This window comes from Chelon labrosus (genome assembly GCF_963514085.1).
Source record: "Chelon labrosus genome assembly, chromosome: 2".
Taxonomy (NCBI): Eukaryota; Metazoa; Chordata; class Actinopteri; order Mugiliformes; family Mugilidae; genus Chelon; species Chelon labrosus.
The window spans coordinates 20,213,300-20,236,681 of NC_140338.1; the positions used below are offsets into that span (position 1 = coordinate 20,213,300).

General features: G+C 40.7%; 1 protein-coding gene across 1 annotated transcript; it reads right to left on the minus strand.

Moving 5' to 3' along the window:
• Positions 1–2,815: 2,815 nt before the first annotated feature.
• Positions 2,816–22,002, minus strand: ugt8 (UDP glycosyltransferase 8). Its single transcript, XM_084559901.1, has 6 exons — positions 20,834–22,002; positions 14,679–15,511; positions 11,717–11,859; positions 7,302–7,378; positions 6,196–6,415; positions 2,816–6,034 (listed from the first exon to the last, which is right to left on the minus strand). The coding sequence occupies exons 2-6, from the start codon at positions 15,507–15,509 to the stop codon at positions 5,656–5,658; spliced, it is 1,650 nt and encodes a 549-aa protein (XP_084416027.1). The 5' UTR covers positions 15,510–15,511; positions 20,834–22,002; the 3' UTR covers positions 2,816–5,655.
• Positions 22,003–23,382: the final 1,380 nt, after the last annotated feature.

Genomic DNA, 23,382 nt, shown 5'->3' on the forward strand with positions numbered 1-23,382 from the left:
TGATTCCAGCTTAATATCCTTTCCCAACCCTTTAAACAGACTGGTACACACACACACACACACACACACACACACACACACACACACACACACACACACGCACACAGTTATAAGTCAGTATGATTGATATAAAAGCTGTCATTCTCTCTCCCGTGCTGTCAGGCTTCTCTTATCTCCATGGTGACACAGTGACAGGGCTCCATCTATCGCAAACACCATGACACACACACACGCGCACCCCCCCCACACACACAGACGCATATATGCACAAATCCACACAACTCTGCACATGCGTACGCATTTGTATGCGTGTGCAGATATGTAAGGGACAAATACATCACAATTATTCATTACCTCCATCCGTCTCTCATGGGCGTCATCTTATCTTGGAGGCTGCTGTAGGGACTCTCCACATGGATCATTTAGCTTTCGTTTGAAATCTTACACACGCACACACACGGAGAGACATGCAGCCCTTGAAGGCCTCTGATGTTGAAGGCTTCTGCTCACTTGCTGATGGCCACATCTGTCATGCACTGTTTGAGCCCAGAGATTTTCATTGGGGGGGGGGGGGGGGTTCAGTAGAAGTTACAGCTGTAGGTATTGGCCAGAATGATGACAACGGTCCGAATTGACACGTGAAACCGCCCCTACACACACTTGCGTGCACGCACAGAGCAACTATTGCGAGATCTTTGCATCAGAAGCTTCTTAAAGTTGAAACTTTAGTCAACAGGTTCACCAGCTGTTGGTTTAAGCAGAAAAAAAAATAAGAATAAGACTGACAGAAAGAAGGGGAGGAAAAAAGGCACAAGGTGACCAGACCGGTTAGTTATGGAATACTACTACCCTCTACTGGACAGAAAGGTAACCTGCAGAATGGTATCTGCACTAACACACACTCACACACACACACACACACACCATAACCCAGCTCATAATATCAGTTACAATGACCAGTTTTTCAACAAGCAGAAGAAGTCCTTGGATGTATTGACCCTGAACTTTAAGAACTTGAAACGCATACAACTGATTCCACTTATCCACCTCTCACTGGAATAAAATAGAGGCAAAGAAAGTCAAAGGCAACGTGTGAAAGAGGACCCAAAGAAAAGTCTTTCATGTGCCTTTTTTTTTCTTTTCTTCTATACTAGGACAAGCGTACAAGCTTCACACTCCAGGAGGAAATTATAAACTCATCAGACTGTAGTGACTGCTTTAATGCAGACCCAAAAAAAGTATACATCACAAATAAAATAAATACAAATAAATAAATAAATGAAGCATAAATATAAAAAGCAAGTATAAAGTATAAAGCATTTCATTGTGTACGTGCCTGTACTATATGCAATGGATCTAATCTAGTCTAAATAAAGTGTGCATGTGCATCAAACAATGTACACGCTGAAGAAAATACGTCTTTTTTCCTTTTTTTCAAATGTGCAATTATCTCACCAGTTTAATTATTCCTCATTTAAATAATTGATCTGGATCTGCTACATACTGTATCTTGTCGAGGTTAGTTTAGCCCTAGGTTGATTTAGTGGGGGGAGAGTCCTTTCAGCCGTGTCAAACCATTTACAAAGAAATATTAGACGCTTCTGGCCACATGCACAGGCTGAGCTCTTGAAATATTGTGCGACAGAGATGAATAAACACCGAAGGAAAGCCATCATTCATTTAGGCATAAACAAGCTAAGTCAACAGTTTCACAGAATTGGCACACGCCCTTAAGCCTCGCTGACACACACAGCCATGCACAAGGTCCAACATCCTCTTTCAGATACTCTCTCAGCCACACACACACACACCCACACACATTTGTGTGATTCCAGTGTGCAGAAGATTAGCGCGCACCCTCTTGACAACTACTGGCAAATCCATCACTTAGATCTTGTGCAAATAGGAAGGGCTCTGTACGTCATAGTAAGCCTACTTTGTCTAACACAAAGTGCTTAATTGCTCCTGATGATTGTCCTTGGACGTATCGAGGAAAGATACATAATAGTCACTGCCAAGGTCTGAGGAGGGCGGTGTGGTTAAGAATGAATGGGGGATGTCATGACTGATGCCCGCTGTGTTTTCTATGATATCACATTCCTTCGTATCAGAGTCCAGCCCTCAACTTCTCCGCCCTCCCCCCAGCTCCCTTCCTGTCTCAGTTAACAGGACAGTGCCCGATTTGGCCACAAGCGGCATCAAAAGAAAACAACTTCAGGAACGTGAATTAAACATACCTGCAGATTCTTTTGACTGTCACTGTGCAGGTGAGAGCGAGAGAGAGGTTTGCAGGCCCCTGCAGGCTGGGTGAATAATTAACAGGGTCAGCGAGCGAAGCAGGGTACCAAGCTGGGTGTTTTGTTACCCCAGCCTCACTCAGCACGAGCATACATCATTAGATAGCCCTATCTATCCACCTGACTTGTGTGCATGTGTGTGTGTGTGTGTGTGTGTGTGCAGCTGGCTACTTTAGATGATTCTACCATTTGATACCGACAAAACCCTCTTGCTGCTTGGTAACAATTCCCGACAGAAAGCCTATACATCCCCTATCAAACCAAGACTGGCAGCATCAGCTGCTGTAATCAACATCAGCTTTGTTAGGTCTCAGAAACATGGACTGCCTGTGCTTATTGAGAATGAGCAATGACCATTTTTTTAACTATAGGAGAGACAAAATATGTTCAGTGATTTCCATATTTTTTAATTATAGTAAGACTGTTCACACTTTTCTTTAACAGCTCAATGTGCCTTCCTTAAATTTACCTCTCAGAAATGACATGAAATTAAAGATAATACGATACAACACGGCCAATTTCTTTTCTGCAAACAAAATATGCAATTTTTATTCAGCATTAGTATTTTGTTTACATTCTATTTACAACATAGACACACGACAGAAAATGTGAGGACTTCATGTCATTTTAAAATGAAAGTAAAACAATATTTAAACAAAGTGAGTAAGCAAGATCAGCTGATATTTGCATGGGAGGACAAAGACGGTTCGAATACACCAGCATGTAAAGAGTAAGAGGACACAAGTAACAGGCCAGTGCACTATTGAAGACAAAAAGACATGTTTAAGCGGATGAAATACAAACATCACAAGAACAGAGACTGCACTATATGTACTGAACTAATTACAGGATCAGTGTTTATGTAGGCTGTGAAATTAATACTGAAAAAAGAAATAAAAAAAAGATATATCTTCACAAACATTTTCCTTCTCTTCAGACTCTGTTCATAGCTTATGTAGCATCTGCCGGCCCATCTACCATCTTATGGTGTTACTGAAGAAGATGATTACAATTCAAGTACAATAGTCTGTTTTCAGCAGGGCTGGTATGGGCTGTGCAAATGTCATTGCAGCTCACAGAGAAAGGAAGATCCTGAAACGTCTCTTAATTAGTATAAAGAACTTCTGAACATGTTGGCTAGGTGTTAAGTTCTCAACAACTTCGAGTGGTTAACTGAACATTTCTTCTGTGCCGTTGCTGTATTTGCTTGTGTGTGAGGTGTTAAGTTGGTAAATAGTCCAAAAATGCAATTTGAGACCTTAAAAAGTAGATGTCGAGTCTGTGCTGCAAAAAGAATGACATAAAATACAGTATGTGTGACATGGTGGTTTGATAAATCATCCAACTGGAGGTCTCACGTTCATGAGATTTTCATGTGCATGTGCACCTGCCCTTCTGAAATATCCATTAGCAAGATACTGAATCCCCGCAAACTCCAAAGATACTCTTCCAGCTCAAATTGTACTTTGATCTCGTCGACGGGGATTTACGAAAAGAGAATTTCACTGCAGGGATCAGTGTCACTTTGACACACTACTATTCACCGTTAAAGTAGCTGCGGGGTTCAACTTTATTGTGGGACATTCTTTTCTTCTTCTTAGACCCATCCTCCATCCGCATTTAAAATGAACAGACATGGCAGCTTAATGCTGGCCAAGAAAAAAAAAGAAAGAAAAAAGACTAAAATAATGATGATAAAGACACCACTGTAGGCAACTTCTATCTCACTGAAAGAAAAGATCAGAAAGAATTCTTTGCGGATATTTGGGCATATACATGAATTAACTAAAGACTGAACTAAAAACAGTGACATAAATCTTCTGCTTTGTTTCATCCATTCACACTCCATCCAATGGTGTAGAATGGTCTAAAGCATTGAAACAACAAGCACGCATACAAACTGGCGTTCACGCATACCTCATACACGTATATCTTCATTATAAAAGGCCACATACAGAATGTGAATCAATCACACTCAGCATTAATATAATTATATAAGGTCTGCCTGGTTTGTACATGAAACTCAACAACAAAAGCAGACTTCCAGAAGTGAAGCATCCCTACCTGAACAGTATAACTCAAAACTAGCATTTGCAACACGTTAGAATTAATACATTTAAGATTAACAATAAGACGAATGATGTACAAACTCAAGTGCAGCAGTGAAAATGACAATCAAGTAATGAATCTTTACTAACTATTAAAGAGACGAAAGATGCAGAATTTAGAAATGGAGCTGATGAAGCAAGTCATCGTGAATCAATAATGCACCGGCTCATCCCTGATCACCTGAAAGGATGAGCATGAGCACATTTCTGATCTGGTTTTGCCTATCCACAGTATCCTAAGTAGTTATCATTAATAATCTTTTAACATCAACATGATCACCCTTTCACACGGATAAGCCAAACAGAGTTCAGTAGAGTTATTCTCTTGCAGAACAAAGGTGAGTCAAGAGACAATGGGAACGCTGCACAGCTAAGTGCAGTCACAAGTTGGCACAACCATGTGAAAAGGGAAAATAGTCAAGATCAGCCTGAACACCACAGTGAATACTGTGGATAATGCGTGCGCAGAAAGTACTGATCTGTGCGTGAAAACAATGAGTGCTGCTATCAGCTTTAGCTTAGTTCGTTTTACCAATATGAAGAACACAACATTGTGCGGATGGGAGCTTGAGAGTAAGGAGTGTATATCTGCCATCATGGCGTAAAACTACTACTATATGAAATAAATTAAAAATAAGACAGGTTAAAAAGGTCCATCCTTAAAATGCATTTGTACAGTAATAAATAGATTCATCCTCTATTTACAGTTTTACCAGACACTTTGATTGCAGTTAAAAACGTTAAATTCTAAATATTTCAAAAGCTATTTTTATTTTCTTGTTTTGTTTCTGAGGATGAGGGGTTGGCGCTCAGGATTTCCCCTCTTCATCATCCTTCCACTGGTAGTTAAGGCAGGAAGACAACAGAGAACATGCAGCAGAGAAGGTGCACGTGTGGAAACAACATCCTCCGCTGTGTCTTTCCCGCGTTTCATCCTCATAGACTTTCCAATTTATTGTTGTATTGCTGTAGCTGCTGTTGTTAAGAGTTCTTGTTAAATTTGCCTCATTGCACACATACACATTCACACACACACACACACACAAAGATTTTGAGCACCCGATGCATCGCTCTGTCCCCACACGACACATTGCATATCCTCCTACAGCCAGTTGCTCTGAGTAGCAGTTGCCTTTTGACGCAGACCTAAGAACAGGTTTCTTTCCAAGCTTTCATACAAACATTAAACCAAACCTAGAGCTAAGTCCTTCGGGCAACTTCTTCCTCGTCCCTCTTTGCTATTTAAAACATTAATTTATCTTCTTCTCATTTTTCAAGGAGCCATTGCGTTTGTGTTTTCCGTTAGCCACGCTCTCGCTATGGCAATGTCCATTAGCCATGTTACCATCATCTCTGATGTTACCTTCCCTGTTGTGGTCCCCGACCTTCCCCCTCAGCAATCGTACCAGCCGCTGCAGCGCAAAGACTGTTAGAGCCAAGGCAGCCCCTACAGTAACAATTACATCCAGCAGGAAGTACTGATAGGGGGACACCTCATATACAGCTGAGCGCAGGTGGTTGGCACCATTGTGACGGAGGAGGTAGCCAATCCAATAGACAGCCCTGGTCACGGGGTGGCCTGGTTGATCTTTGTGAATGTTTGAGAGAAGACGTGCTTGCTGGCGGTATCTAGGTAGGCAGAGACATAGGAATTAATTAAACAAGAAGAACATGACTATCTTCACCATGAAATCGTAGAGTAGCGATGCCATAAATTGTCACCAGATGGCACTGGCAGACACTCATTAAAAATGAATTTGGGTGTACATGCAGTGCGAGACAAATCTAACCTGGTGTCTTTGATGACGCTGGTCAGGGCTCCGTAGAGGTCTTCCTCTGTCATGTATTTCCAGTGTAGCATGATACCCATACCTTTTGCTGCCACGCGAGTCATAGTGTCATAGTGGTCTCCGAACAGTGGAACACCTACCACAGGAACCCCGTGATACATGGCCTCATATATGCTGTTCAAGCCGCCGTGGCTCAGGAAGGCTCTTGTGTTAGCGTGGCCTAGATGACAGGAAACATAAGTTAGGTGTTATGTACATTTGTCAGTTTTGACAGGGACATTTTGGTGAGTTAGTTTGCTTATATGGTAGATCCCTCAAACTGCTGCACAGATCAGCTCAGTTTTACTTACTACTTCCTCAGTGTACACATTATTTCAACAGTAAAATATCAATACCTCAGTCTTTTTTTCTGCACCGATTCTAACAAGTGTACTTCACCTTAAATGGACTGACAATCAGGCCAATTGTTTGGTTAATACGGCGTATCCTTCGCAACAGTTTCAATGTGATCATCTGAATTTAAAATGTTTTTAGTGCTCAGTAATTGTGATGTGATGGGATAGTCACAACAGCAGTTAAAGACTTTTATATAGAACTCTATTGTTTTATTATCAAATACACTTTTTAAATACCTCTCTATGACCTACCATAAAGTCACAAGGGCAGATCGTTTTGGCATTTGCAGTCTTGGCTAGCCAAAGTGCTGTTACTCTATTGTAGAATACATCTAAATCTTTCTGCATATTCCTCATTTCTGACAGGCACCAGTGACTTACACAATCACATTCTAGCCACTACGGTGGTTAATAAGTACGTGTGGTGGGAAACCAGGGCAAAGACAACCTTGTCTGACACACCCAGAGAATGAAAACCGTAACACCAAAACATGTTTTAAACCTGCACGACAATGAAACCAGGTTCTTGGTAAGATGTTTTTCAAATAAAACATCTGGATTCATCTGAATAATCCTGCAAGTTCCATAAAATACAGTTAGCTGGCAAAGTGCAATTTACAATGAATTCACAAAGCCAACTGGAAATGAGTTAATAGGAGAACTAGACGTTGAAAACCACCCATTATGATGTAGTCCTCCTGTTGCACTCACCTAATAAGTCATTCTGAGGCATCCAGTCAACAAGCTTGGTGTTGTTGCCAAGGTTAGTGGGTGGGACACCAGAGAATCTAAGGAAGGAGCAAAGGAATGGAGGAAGAAGACGAAAACTGTTAATGCAATTTATTATTTAGTTTTGAGTTATTAGACATTGTTATAATCATAGTGAGCAAACACAGAAATCCTGAAGAGGCCAATGGCCGACACAAACTTCTCAAATGTTATGCTTGTTATGGGAGAAGAGTGTTTACCCTTCCTTGCACATTTACGCTCAGTGCTCATTTATCCTTTAAAATGTTGTTTTAGAGGCAATTTTGCTGCTCGCAGGTTCTACTGAATTTGCGGTTAAAGTTTAACTGACTTGAGCTGCCTCTAAAACTAATTTGTTCACTACTCCTTAATAGACACTTAATAACTCACTCAATAGCAAACAGTAAATAACGATGTTGAACATTTACTGATCACTTACCATTTGTGTAACATTGTCACAGAAAACTAAAATTGAGTCGTGCAATGGCCATTTCGTGTAGTGGGACTGTCAGCAGAAACTGTGACATGATACATACCATGGTCATTAGTTGTTCTGCTGAATTATTGAGCGCGCTACACAGTGAACACATTGACACCCTCGGAATTTAGACCCTCAATGTATAAAATGGCCAATACATATGGCACATACGTTGGAATTACATTCTGAATGCACAAATGCATCCACTGTATGACGCCCCCAGAAATGTGCTGTATTTCATAGATGAATCGCCCATTGTGCAACTCATCACAAGCTAATGACTAACAACTAAAAGTATCACTCGCACTTTACAACTAGGTCTATCATATCAGGAGTAGTAAATGATTGAACAACACCGTGGTATCAGGTACAGCCCTAGCTTTGTTAGATTTGTGACAAATAAGAAAATATTCACAAGCATATTTTGTACAGCCGGTACTTATTTTTATTATTTTGCGATTGTTTGGCGTTTTTGATAATACAGTTATTCACATTCTTACCCAAGTCCCTGAGAAATTTGGTCTCACTGTTACGTATGCATAGTACAAACAAAACTAAAGCTAACAGCAGGTTAGCTTAGCTAGGCACATGAGAGTGAAAACAGGCGTTAACAAAATCCAGCAACCAGCACTGATTAATAAGTTATTTCTAATTGTTTGTACAACGTAAGACTTTTAACCTCCGCAAACAGACCCATGTTCAAACATTAACCAAGTGACATTACATACCAAAGGAAACTTGGCTTTGGGGGCTGTGTGAGAGTGCGTAAGACAGACAGGGTTAAATAAGTCGAAATAAACAGTTATTATCGTTTGATAATGATTACCAAAATCAACCAACCAGCACCTTTTAAAGCTCAGTGATTGGCACATTATATCTGAACTGCTTCACTCTATGTCAGTGAATACTGATTAAGGGAAGTCAGACGATATGAATAATTAAAGTCCTTATGAATAAATGTCTTGAAGTAAAGAAGACTTTAAAAAGACAGGTAAAATGTTAGGTGTAGAATAGATTTTTAGTCCAACACAGCCGACTGTTTCGTCGTGACTGATTGATGTATGGAAGTTCGGTAATCAGCAAGGCTGTGAGAAATTACTTTCAAGTTATCCAAGTTTGCCTGTGAAAATTGGAAGCCAGTTTTGTACATTTTTAACAAGATGAAAGCAAACAGAATTAACAATCACTTGTAAACATTAAAGTAATTCCTTTTGCTGCTCTAGACAGACTGACAAATTCAACCACACCTTTTAAAGCCATTTAGATTTCAAAGTCCACGGTAAATTTACACTGAGTAGCTCCATCTGAAAAGAGAGGCAAGACAAACCAAAACCAATCCATCCAAAACGTGATTCAAAAAAAATAAATAAATAAAAAATTAAATCTATACATGCTTTGGCAAGTCTTCCCCGTACATAATTTGAATGTTTAAAAAGAAAAGACTGTGTGAGGTTTAAAAAGTATTTAAAATAAAATAACAAAGGACTATCTGAATGACCTATAGCCAAAACTGCCAAACAAGAAGTCCATCTCTTTTTTACTGTACTTAATGCAAAAGCAGAAGAGCATCGCTTGATCACTTACAAACATTTAGGTTTCAATCTTTTTTATTACAGTGGATGTGGGGAAGTATTTCCACACACAATGCAGATGCATGCTACATTGCGACACCCATCTGTTCACTTCTGTCTGCTTCCCTCCCTAACCCAAACTCTTTCATCTCCCTTACTCTGTTCAACAAAGCACCAATTCATTTCCCTGCCAATCAAAGCCTACATTCATGGAGCCAATTATCAATGACACAATTCATTTGGCTTGGTCCCTATCACTCCCATCAGCTCTTTTCCTTTTTTCTGTCCCAGTAGTATGGAAGGGCCACTGAAAGTCACATTACCATGCCATGTCTCACACAACGTCTCTAGATTTAAATTTGCCAATGGCTACAAGTTTCTGAGCATTTTTCCAGCTTACCTGCAGAGCTTTGTCAGGTACATGGACGTGAATATTGATTCACTGCCATTCACAAACAAAGTTAGTTATTATTTTATTACTCATTACAACACACTGGACTATTTGCCCAGGTTGCCCACAACAACAGAATACTTTCAACAGCCACCCATTAGTAACAAGACACGACAAGAACAAACTGATCCACCCAGATCCTCTGAAGTCCCCCAAGCCACTCAACCTCTTCTCTTTCCTCTTCAAGTGTCGAGAGCAGTCACTATTTTGCATGTATTAAATATTGCCCTTATTCAGAAAAAAATCCTACCAAGCTTTTTACATTGCTAATAAAAGTGAATGTTCTACCAACATCTCTATTCACACAAAGCCAGATTGTTTTCCGCAGTATTTGTGTGTTTGCATATATCCAAAAAGCTGCTGATATCCAAGACTTTCACAATGTTTAAGAGTAGGTGTGTTGCTCCTCCTAAGCAGAAATGTGGACAATTTGTTTGAGCATGCATCTTTTCCACAGCCTTCGAAATTATACATCTGCAACAGGCTGTGTGTTACGAACAGACAAATATTCTGTATGTTTTGTAGGCATGTCTGATGAAGTGCTGCTGAAGAAATGGAGGGTGTGGCTGGCATGATGCTTTAGCAAATAAAGGTCAACCATGGGAAACACTGCTGTGGTTGTGTGTGCAATAAAAAGCTTGAACTTTGATGTTTCCATCCCTTAAATCTCAATAAACATGTCATCTTTACAAAAAAAAACGTTCCTAGAGTAAGTACAGTGGCTGAATGAGGTATTATCATTACAAAGAGTTAAATGTTTCCATTTATTAACTGAAATAAAAGCAAAATAAAAGCATTGCCAACTGTATTCAACCTCTACGTGGTTAAAGAGATCAAGTGTTCAACGCTAAAAAAGAAATAGAAGATTCAAGGATGAACGTGTTTTTTGAAAACTAACTCAATTAAAACTAGAATAAAAATCTAAAGCTAATTACTGCCGCATAGACACACCTAATTAAAGTTTGCTTGCCCATTTTGTCATTTGTGATATCACTGTATACTGCGGAGAATGTCTGTAGAAGTGAACACCATGTCAAACTCTGCAGAAAGGAGCACATTCAAACATTAACTCAGATTTATTCGTAGAAATAGGTATATGTGCTGTCTATAGGCTTGGACTTTGTTCTTGCCATGTGACTCAAGTGACCTATATAAACACATTTTATTGTTCGATAAGGATTACGCAACCTTGAGTGACTCAGTTTGAATATCTACAATTATTCTTGATCATATAAGGAGGTAAAAGTGTAAAAAAACAAAAAAGTGGTCAGTGAGTCACAAACTCTTACATATACTGAGATAAGGGTTGAGGATTAACAGGTTCATGGAGGAATGAAGAGCATTGTGAAACTGCACTCTCCTTTATCAGTCTCTAGCTTTCCCTCATCTAATTTTTAGTATCTGTTGCTCAGGTCATAGTCAATGGATCATTGCTGTGGGTATGAAGCCAAATGAACCCACAATGTGATGTTGTCAGCTAACAGTACTGACACGTACCCCACAGCACAGGCGTGTAGGTATTTGGGGTCTGCATATATAGTAGTGAGATACAGAAAAATAAAGAACAATGTGTTTCGCTGAGCAAACATTATGGATGAATGAACGGCTTTGTGACTTTGCTGAAGCAAGAAAAAAAGTCTCTTGAGCATACTCTCATCCATTTTGTTTGATCAAGAGGAGGACCTCAGATAAATACCCTGAGCCTAATGTAAGGTGATGATGGACTTTGACCTCACGAGGCAGCTCCTCTCAGAGTAACAACATGTTGCCCTAAATGTGTCATAGTAGTACAATAGCTGGGAATCCACATGAATTGTATTGTCTACTTGGGGCTCACTACTTTGCAAAGTCCTGTTGTGTATGAGTGCAAGTAGTTTACCTCCAGATGACACGCTGGGGCAACCTGCCGAGTGCTGCTGCCAGTTTGTGGGCAATATCTTGAGAAAGGTACTTGACTCCGGCTCCAAACGACACGACCACAAAGCCATGCTCTGCTGTGTCGTTCACCCATGCCTCGAAATCCTGTGGGAATAAGAGAAAATATAAAGAGAAACTAAAAAAATCATTAAAAAAAAAAAAGAAAGAAAATGTGTTGCATAGGATGTTGTATTATCAATTATTAATCAGGCATCTGCCTGGCCTTATTGACAGATCCACCTGACGATAAAGTTTATTGCAATAAAAAACGTGCAAATGTAGTCACAGTTACCATGCAAAATAACACATAATATTTATTTATGAATAATGTTGATAAATAAAGTCATTACATTAGCATTATGAACAGTAATGACTACGAGAGTAAAGATAAGACCATTTATTAGTCCTGGTGGAAAATCTGGCTCAATGATTATCAACAAAATGTCGTAAAATTACCACAAGACCAAGGAAATACACCAGCGATGAGACACAAAACTGATATTTAAACAATAAGTGTTAACACATTCACATCGGACACTCACAGAAATGGTCATTTTGCCTCAATTACCACAAGGTAGAGTATATATTTTTGTATTATCTAGTGAATGAAGACAGTTTCAGAGAAGCACCCAAGACCTGTGCTGCCACCTTCAATAATGGAGGTGAAGGGAATTTGTTTTGCTCTAAGAAAACTCTGTCTCTCTCTGGTTTTCACTGAAGGCAATCCCCAGTCCTTTACCTGACACCATGTGGGAGAATCAAAACATGAGCATTCATCAAGTAAAAATGAGATTTCAGTATATTGACTGATGAACCTGAACTGATGTGAGGTCCAAGACTTAATTACTACATCATCAGTATTTGCAGGTCTGAAATTGACAAAAACAATATATCTATGAGATGAAAGCAGATTATCTCATTACCTACCTCATTAACAAGGTTGGGTTATATAGATACTGGTGTTTAGGAGGAACCTGCACCCTAAAAGCGGTCTGTATTTATTGCTATATGAATAAAAATGTGGTCAAACATTTAAAATGTCACCATTATAGTTAAAAGTAAAGATTTGCATTGCTACCAGTAGAGACTGCTACATAGAGACATAACAAGCCCTCGGAAAAAGCTAAGTAAATGAGAACTCTTTTCCTCAACAATCCTGTTCCTGGAATCAAGACCCAGGCTCAAAGGAGTTATTACCTAGGAAACGTGCTTCTCAGAAGAGGGTGCAGCTTGGGATTGTGTGTGGTAACACAGCCTGCCATTACCTGATCAAAAATGATTTTCACTAGTAGACAAAAAGGGGAAGCCATAACAAACAGATGTGTTGCAATTCTGTTTTGAAGAACAGAGGTATCTACAAGTGTGTACCAAATATATAGTTAAATCAAAATACTAAGAGAGGATGTACTGACTAACTGCTTGATGACAGATAAGGGAGCAGCCAATGTTAGTGACAGGATAAGTAGAGGGAGAGAGGTTAAGGGTCCAGCTGCAGCAGCTAAGGCCGGCCCTGGCACGGAGCAACCTCAGGGGCACACTGGGCTCTGTGTCCCAGCCGCACAGCTCTACTGTCCCTACAACGCAGCCTTAGTGACCCCATAAAAGACTCTCAGTGTCCCCTGAGCTCTGCCCTGAACAATGACCTCGTTCTCCCTCCACTTCCATTATAACTCCCTCCACACAGCACGGCACAATGCTCCCTATTGGCTGGCGTGGCATTCCAAAAACCCCCCGCAGCAGATACCGACGGCCCGCGCTCGCAGCGTCCAAACGCTGGACGAACCTCCATCATGACCCTCCTCCCTCTCCGCTCAAAATCTACCACGTCCATTCAACCCAAACCCATCCTCACCCCAGCCTCGTCTATAAAGGCTTGCTTTGTCGCAGGATGTGATAAGAAGATATGCCAAGTGATTAAATAGACAATGGGGACAAGCAAGGGTAGTTACAAAGTTAGTTAGCTGTTGTCGTTTTAAGAGCATAAAATGCCAAAAACCGAATATACTTGAGTTTTAAAACATATCAAACAACATCATAAACTGTGGGGAATTACAACTGCCACTAGTAACCGTTTCCTAATTATTTTAAAAACAAAACTATCAGTGTATAATCTGAAGGAATCTGACTAATAATGACCACTCTTGGCAGAGGTTTGTTCTTTAATGCCAGCATTTAACTTGAGAAAAGAGAAACAGTGGGCAGGAAATTATAAGATTCATGCAAATGAAAGAAACTAAACAAGGAAGAGGCTCTTCCTGCTGCCATCTTATCAACTCTCTTGTGTTCCATAAGGATTTACACACATGCAGAGAAAGGCCGATATATGAGTGTAAGAGGACTGTTTCTAACGATTTTATAAAAAGGACAATGTAAAAAAAATGTGTACGTGATTCCCCTACAGATATGGAGGAAAGGAATAAAAGGAATAAACTTCTCCCAAATCGTCTAAGTGCACAGAGAACAATATGGCTCTCCTTCCTGCTCATAAAAGCTCAAATTTGCATAATGGCATAGTCAAACGTTGTTACCATGAATAAGCCATTGTGACGCAACGCTCCTGAGGGCACTCATTTTGTCATCAGGCACTCACACTTGCCCCTGTATGCACACACATTTTTAAAATGTATATATTAGCATGTTGATCTTGAATTTAATAACCATCTCAGACCATATCAGACACAAGGACATTAACTTTGCAGTAGGGTATGCTTGAATGCGTAAAATTTGTCACCACGCACAAATACTGACATATGGTGTATACCGTGAAAATAAAAGGTAGATAAGGTCATTGTGGTAGTGATTTTTAATTTAAATACCTTGGTGTAATGTTACATTTCCTTGTGTAATGGCTATCAAAACAGATCTGTCTGTCCCGGCCTGCCTCACTAAGTGTATGTCAGCCGTGTGTCTCTGTGGATACTGACCTGTGGCAGTGGGTTCGGAGGTTGGGTGAGAATGCCCCCTATGTACACCACATGTGGAAGGGTGGGCCTGGGGAACTCCAGAGCCATGTCAGTGCACAGCATCCACAGTCGACTGCCCTGCACCAGGTCAGCCATGGCCACTTGAGGCTTTACTCCATGTTTCTTCATAATCCGGTCATACTTGGGCAAAGCAATGTAATGGACTCCAAAGCGCTGCACCAGGTAAACAGCAGTGTTTGCGATCCTCTGCATCAAGGACATGCGGTCTGTCAGCAATGAGTTGAATTCAGGTACATATGATAGCGGGGCAGGAGCTCCCACCTCTGCAGGATACCACAAGCCTGTACTGAACACAGCATATTTCACACCCAGGATATGAGCGATCACAAAACCACACATTTCATTAGGGTCCACTAGCAGCAGGTCAAACTTGGCCTCTTTCAGGCGGTTCATCACTTCAACGCTGCCAACGACAGCATCACAGTTCTGAGAATAGTGATCAAGAATGTCAAACAGTTCCAGAAATGTGAGGCGGCCTGAGAAGATGTTGGTGACTTTGGATTGGAGGAAGTTGTCAGCTGTGGTGCTGTTAAAGATCCCTGGATAGCGCTGCAGGTGGTAGTGAGGAGAAGGCGGGACCTCACGGCCCTCCGAAACTAGAAAATGGGTCTCGTGGCCCTCCTGGTGTAGAGCTGTGGCCAGCGTCTTGAAGATGTAGAGGTGTGATTCAAACATGATGGGTGGGACCACAATCACTTTACCGGCCCATGCTGCACTGGGACTCCAGGTGAGGACGCCGAGGAGTAGCAGTAATGATGAAGGCAGCAGCATGGCTGAAAAGATTTCAAAACAGTAGTGTTAGCATGGTGTGACATCAATATAAAAGCAGACTGATGCAAGACAGATAGTAATAATCACTGTTGCTCCACAGTCATGGAAACTTAGATTAGATTATGACGTACACCAATTAAACATTATGACATTAAAATCACTGACAGGACACGTGAATATCATTGAACATCTCGTGACAATTCAATGTTCCACTGGGAAACTTTTGGACCCTCCCCACCCCATAGCACCCCACCCCATAGCAATAACACTCCTTGATAGCAGCAGCCATCCCCAGCAGGACGTAGCCTGACACAGGGACACACACAAAAACAGTTTAGGAACAACTCAAAAAACATGAAAAACAGCACAAGGTGTCGACCTGACCTCCAAATTCACTAGATCCCAAACTGGTCGAGTATCTGTGGGATGCACTGGAACAAGCCTGATCCACAGAGGCCCCTCCCCTCAACCCATAGGATTTAAAGGTCTCCCACTAACAACACTCTGTTGCCAGACACCACAGGACACCCTCAGAAGGCCCATGTCCATTCTCTGATGAGTCACAACTGTTCTGCAGGCACAAGGGAGACCTACACAATATTAGGCAGGTGGTCATAATGTTATGCCTAATCGGTGTATCGTACATTATTAGTTTAATACTGGGAATTATTTTGTGAACGTGGCCAAACAATGTACATCTTTAGGGATGAATATGAAATAAAACTACAGGTGAAAAAGGGCCCAAGAGAAAGAACTGATCATCAGATGCGCCTAGTTTGTTGTCTCAGACTGTTTTATAAACCTTAATGACGTCACCTCTTATCAGTCATACATGATGCAAGAACACATTTTACATTGATGAAAATCTTATTTCCTGACCATCATACATCAGGTCTTGAAATTAATTCAGCTGCATCTTCACTTCAGTTTTGTTTCTGTTCTCTTATGCATCCTAAGTAGTATTAGTGAAATACAACGACTTTGTATTTATGCGGTTGTGTGTTTGAAAAACCCTGAAAGTAACGCCTCCCTAATTAACCTCCGCTTTCTTTTGACGTATTCCACTTCCACCTCTTCATTCCTCCTCACTCTGCGTACAACCGTCACCAGCATGATGTGGGTAGCACCAACGTCAATCTGAACCTCCGGCAGCTCTATTCAAAAACGCATGCACAAAGAAGCATTATCATGCCACCATGTCATAGCCTGTGCCCTATATGCCTACACTCATTCTCTCGCTCACTGGGATTAATGATCGACCCCGGACGCCTCTTTATAGAAAGTTATCAATTATCTGGAGATATGTATATCTACAGTGACTAACCCATGATCTCACACCTTTAGTAATGCGCTGACATTTGGGAGGAAAATTAAGCACATATATATATATATAGTCCACATATTTTTATAAAAATCTAATGACATAATGTCTTCTTTTAATGTATTGGAGGTAGCATACTGTTTCCACCAGCCATTAAAACGGCCTCTAAATGTGGATGTGATTCCGCATCTTAATTAATCGGACTTGTAACCTGTCAAGGCCATGTTCTGTCTCTCATTAAATACGTGCTGTTCAGAACAAGTGAGATGTTATTTTCTCCTGTCAGCGCCACAGGATATCTCTCACATTACATTTTATCACTGGATGCGTAATATCTCTCGTGTGCATGGCCACCACGCTTTAATCTATATCGAATGACACGGCCCTTGTTTTTTTTTTCTGGTGACCTTCTGCTGATAGCGTCTAGGATTATGAAGTGCATCAGCCACCTGTTTGTTCACAGTATGGAGTGTCTCTCCGCAAATATCTGGGGAATGGCAGGAAGAGGACTCAAGGTGGCCACCATTTCGTTCGGTATTGTCCTGAGTGTATTGTTACCAACACTTCTCAGCCCAGACTGTTGACAGTAACTATAGAAACCAGTCACTGTCTACAGAGGACTGTGATGCGTCATGACTTAGGTTACTAACAATGGAGTCTGGTTACCGTGTGCTCAGGGACAGCTGGGGAAATTATCTGGATTAAGAGAATTAATGGAACACGAAATGATGGAATGATCTGTGTGAGGACAAAGTGATGAAAAAAGGACTTTATGTCAAAGAGGCATTTAGCCAAAACATTTGACTCTGCCATAGCAAGTCTACTTTAAAAACCAAGTGAATTTAAAAGGAACGGCCTAGAAAAGCTTTATCTCAAAGATTGCGAGGAAAGCTTTTACCCCAAATGGTCAGCAGGTGAAAACTGAGATATATGAGTGTAATGTTATTACTGATAGTACTATACTATTATTTGATTTGTCTCAGCAGCTAAATACAATTAAATGATACAAGTGTGGGAGGTTGACTACGTAAACTGCACAATGAATGTGTCAGTCTGAATCAATCTTGTTATTATTACTGTGACATCAACACTAACTGAATGTTTTGCATTCATTGCTATAATTTCCCCCAAATCATGTTTGCTTTATGGACCTAATCACAGTAGTAGATGTAGTGTAAATGCTATTCGGAGCAAACAGTACAACTAGAAAAAACATGCAGGCAAATGGCCTTTTACACAGACATACTTTGATCTCGATTTTTACCACATTGACCTGCTTTACATCCACAGTTCAAACACCCAACGGCCACATATCATTATTTCAATACCACATTTCCAACTGTGGCCCACATTCAAAAGTATTTTGAGAAAATTCACAGACCAGTGAACTACGGAAAAACACTGGGTTCTCTGCTAAATTATCTTTCCTTTCGATTAAGAGCCACATAACACAAATGGAGCTGAGAAAGAAAAGAACGTAATTAGCAGTTTTTGTGTAACAAACCACCACTCAAGCTTAAAAAAAAATGCAAATAATTATAAACTTCAGCCATAATCATCCTAAATTAACTGGCTTGTATTACAGCTTTCTGCTCTGTATTACTGAAAATCAATCCAATTACAGCTCCAGCAGGAAGAATTTTCATCCATTCGGTGGTACTAGATGGTAATTATACAGTGATTATCACTTACTAATACCCTAATCAACACTAACGTTTTCCTGAGCACAGCGGGAGGATCAGCCTTGTTGCTTCCACAGTGGGGGTTCATTAGCTCAGTGCACCCAATTGAGAGGGGAGAAGTGACGCCAAAGAACCAGTATTAGGTCAAACACTAATCAGCCCAAGGTGTTTAATTTGCCACATACCTTTCAGGTTGAGCAAGATAAACTGACTGTTTGTTAGGAAAGAATTCAACTGGGGGCCTTGAAGGGCAAGGCTGGCTAGTCAAGGTTAGACACTTTTTAAAAGTTTTTAAAAGAATGTCTGTATGCAGACAAAGTGGGCTTGGATACGTTGTTAGCTTTGAAGCTACACTGCACAGCTGACAGCAGACTGGAGATAGATCTGTAACCCGCCAAAAGCAGTAAAGTACGACGAAATCAGTAATTGTGGCATGCAATGGTTTGCTTTATTTTATTTTATATCATATCATATCATACCGTATCACTAGTTAAACTCTGATAATGAAATCTCACATGCTAACGCAATTCTGGGAATGCATATCAACATTGGTGACAAGAATATCTCTGTGCACGCATGTTTGGAATGTACATCGGGTCAAGTCAACAGAACATGCGGCGAATAACACTTTGTACTTAACTCACAGATAAATTAAGCTATGGTCAAGAGGCTTTAGATCTTGAATCTTGGCGAAAACAAAATGGAAGTGACTTTCCCATGCTGAAGCACATGAGATGATGTTTATAATGGCAACACTGTCTCTCTGCATGCCCTCATCTCTTAAAGCTTCAGTCAGCACTTGACAGTAAATGTGCATTGGATATAGATAAACCTAGTGGTAACAATCCTCAGAGAAGAATAATCTTCTACACATGAACACCACACATATGGAATATCAGCGCAAAAACGGACTGCACGGCCTTTGAACATTATAAATCCACACACTCACATGAAACGTCCATTGCGCTTCTCAATTTTACTCAACAGACCAGAGAGTCACTCCCTTAAACAGCTTTTCCCCTCTTTACCCAACATTTTACTTCACATGTCGCTGCTGCTTTAACACTTTCTGTTTTACGCCAATCAACAAACACGAACTGGTCAGACAGGCTCGGCCTCTCTCAAGTGTTAAGAGTTGTTATACCGAATAAACACATAAGAAAGGGACTCTGACAAAGACGTTATTTTTGGCAGTAAGTTTAATAAACTGCAAATAAAGAAGCGTTAATCAATGTGAATAACAGCTACAAATAGGGATGTAGGGGCGAAAAATAATAAATTGGTAAAAGCTTGAATGTGCTTCAAAATACCCAAATACAACATATTCAGCCCAACTCCTCTGGTGACTTTTAATATCAAATGAGGTCTGACAATCTCATCCAAAGAGGGTTTATCCTTATAACAAAGGGTTAGCCTTGAGTAAAGGCACACCTCATGACACATGCACAGTGTGAGCGTTAAACCAACACTACAAAGAGTGTGAATTGAATCTCAAGTCAGATCTATGATGCCATGTGTGGCAGTGACTTGCATATCTAAAAGCGAGATCGTCCCAGTCACCTCCAGCACACAGACTTTTTTTTTTTTTCTTCCAAACATCAGGTGATCGCTTTGCCTTGGCGCAGCATGATTGGCCAATCATGTGATCAGCTGTCAGTAATGTAGTCGAGGAAGAAAAAAAAAAAAAAAAAAAGCAAGAGTCAGACTTCATACTCACATGACATACTTAACCACCCCTAACCTGACATATGAGGTTTTAAAAAAATGGCACTGAAACATCGCTACATACATTATGAATAGCCTATATTCGATAATATGTCAGCAAATGTATCATGAGACAAAAACCTCAGAGCCTTCAAATCATATGGATAATTCGGAAAACAAATACTTTAAAAAGGATACTACTACTAATACTAATACTAATAATATTAAGTCAATCTGTGTCATAACTAAAGATATTACTGCTTAAAGTTCGTAGGCTTAACTATGAAGAGGATAAAATAACACCACAATCAATTCTCTAGTGAGTCACAAATACATCATGATATGATAGTCGCATTCGCCCCTGGCGACTCTTTCCGTGGCGATAATTCGCACGGGACCTGAACACAACACAGCAACCTGCCTGCACCTGCGTCTCGAGGGAGCTTTCTGTAACAACAACCAAAGTACACGAAACCAAATATGTCAACCACGACTGTGTCAGGTTATCGCACCAAACTATAGAGAAAAAAAAAAAAAGTATCGACATGTGGAGTTTGGATGAGTAAACGTTGCTGAGTTGACGGCACACCTGTAGCTCAAACCCTTGATTGCCTTACCTTGACACTTTATATGTAGCTCAGGAGAAGAAGGTGACGCTGCAAGAGCCCTACTTCAAGTGACGGCGGAGATGAGAAAAAAAAAAGCAAACAAAACAAAACAAAAAAAAAAAATAACTAAAAAAAAAATAATGTACAAGTGTGTAATAAGTGTGACCGGGACTTAAGAAGTAAGATGGGTCCCCGGGAGTCGAGTACGAGCGAAGGGAGCACTAAACCCGCAGCCTCTTTGACGGAGTGCTGGAGGGCGGGGCCGAGCGGCGTAAGATGGAAAAGGGGAGTGGCAGAAAAGAAAGGTGTGGAGACTAACAGCCAGTGCAGGTAGATAAGTAGGCTACTCTGCCTCTGTTTCAGGTGACTCCATCCGTGTTTATACTGTCAATTTCGGGATGGTTGGAGTAAAGGACGAACTATTTCTGTGTGGCTGATGTATAATCACAGACCACATAATGGTTGGACATCTGTAAAAATAAAAAAATTGTAATTAGATGTTAAGGTGCTACTTTCTTTGAGGCAAATAACAATGTTGTGTCCACATTTCACCTGCTCACCTTTTAAGTTATTCTTATAAACTGGAGGCTATGGAGGCATAATAAAGTTCCTGATGGTGCTGGAATTCAACCTACTAAACCTTTTTACATTATTTACACCAAAATGTTGAGCTGACCCACATTGCAAAACAATTTGTGTAATTTCATGTGTGTGTTGTGTCCTCCTCAATGATATAAACTAAAAGTTCAAACAATCCCAGCTGATGATAATAAGTGTAGTTTTACCCATTTGCAGGCATACGCCACCACACACATAACTCAGAGGGGGGTTTCTTTTAACTCCCCACCTGCAAACAGTCAAGAAAGAGCAGATGGTTATCAGGCAGAGAAAGAGGTGGAGATAAAGAATTTACGGGGTGAGTTCATTGTAATTATGCTGACGGTGGAACTCAACTGTCACAAGGAGGAGTGTGTCTGTGACAGTTGAGTGTGTGTGTTTACACGGTAAACACACGCACACACACACATCCAGCACACTAAAACAGAAGGGAGTGTAAAGGTAATTTGGGGGTGAGGGTAGTGGAGAGCAGGGCCGTGATGTGTGCGCAGTAAGAGACAAATGGAGGCTTCTTCTCTAACAGTGGCTTATTTGTTTATGCGTCCGCCCTCCGCATGTACACACACACTGGGCTTATCTCTTTCAGTACATTCATGCTTTCTCCATCCCATTTCCTCAGCTATGCCCTGAGTCATCTCAATGTGCAGCTCGGCTATTGGCTGCCGGACCTAAACATCCACTCAGGCCCCCAGTCTCAAAAAAGGGGCCTTTATGTTGTTTTAGAGCGTATGCTTAAATGCGATTAATCTCTTACCTGGCTACTGCCTTCGCTCTCGCTCATCTCTTCCCACTTTGCCCCTGTATACTCTTTCTCTCTATTTCACTCTCTCTTTTCTCTCCCCCCAACACCCTTCTGACGCTATTGTCTTTCCGCCCGACCCCTCCCTCATCCAGATATCAGGTGTGTTACCTGAGCTCCTTATCAATAGTTAATCACCCTGGGACACCCAATCTACAGAGCATGGCGGAACTCTCCCGTGGAGAGTTGCGGTGGTCATGATGTGTGCCTTTGTGTGAGAAAAGCAAAAGAAAGAGAGCAGGTTTGCAAGGACTTGCAAATTTGGGTAGGAGTCAAAAAGCTGCTGAGAGATAAGAGAGGGGGACTGCAAACAAATGGAACAGAACAGAAAAATGAGCAATGATGAGGAAGCAGAGGGACTTTGGACTGTACAGAGCTGAGCAATAAAAAGTGATGTCAAGGCAATAATTTAATTTATGTACAAGGTCTATGAGTTGCTGTGCCAGAAAATGAACAAAAATGCTTGTCTGGAGTTTTGTTCCTGTCCGTATGAAATAAAATTGAAATGGGCAGAGTGCACAAGCCCTGCAATAAAATAACTGGGAAGGACTTGGAGGGCACAGTGCGGTGATGTGTCTTATTATTTATTTGATTACTTAGTCATGTAAAGTGCACTGAATTATTTGAGACTATGCTTCATGTCCTGTGCTGCCCCTTGCTGGACAAACGGTAACATTACAATTACTATAAATTAAGCAGCTACCAGCTTTTGCAACACTTAAAATAATAAGATTATTAAATTCACACTTAGTAAATCCTTAAGAGCCACATGTGTACAGATGTGCATATTTGATAAAGTTAAGTTAAGTTAGAGGAGGAATGCTCTTCTTGGATGTTGGGTCATGTCACATGTACAGTATATGTATATGTTCGTGTGCAGAGTAAACAGGAACAGCAGCAGTGGAGCTTCACTAGGGAGAGACCAAATCACTGTATCTGAAATAACGGAAATAAATAAACCACATGCTTTACAGCTGGAAAAGCTTAAAAATGTTATGTTAAGAGTTGCTCAAGGCAGCTCAACCATGGACATAGGGATGCTTTTAATTGCCACTGATATTTGCACTCAGACTCTAAGATGCACTGTGACTTTATATAGACTTCTATTTCATACCTTTTTCCCATGGGATGTTCTTTATAA

What these genes read in the sequence shown, in the direction of transcription:
- ugt8 (XM_084559901.1), bottom strand. Translation starts at nt 15,509, where the DNA reads ATGCTGCTGCCTTCATCATTACTGCTACTCCTCGGCGTCCTCACCTGG. An exon ending in GCCTCAGAATGACTTATTAG is followed by an intron (nt 6,416 to 7,301) that starts GTGAGTGCAACA and finishes CCTGTCATCTAG; the next exon opens with GCCACGCTAACACAAGAGCC. An exon ending in AGCGTCATCAAAGACACCAG is followed by an intron (nt 6,035 to 6,195) that starts GTTAGATTTGTC and finishes CTGCCTACCTAG; the next exon opens with ATACCGCCAGCAAGCACGTC.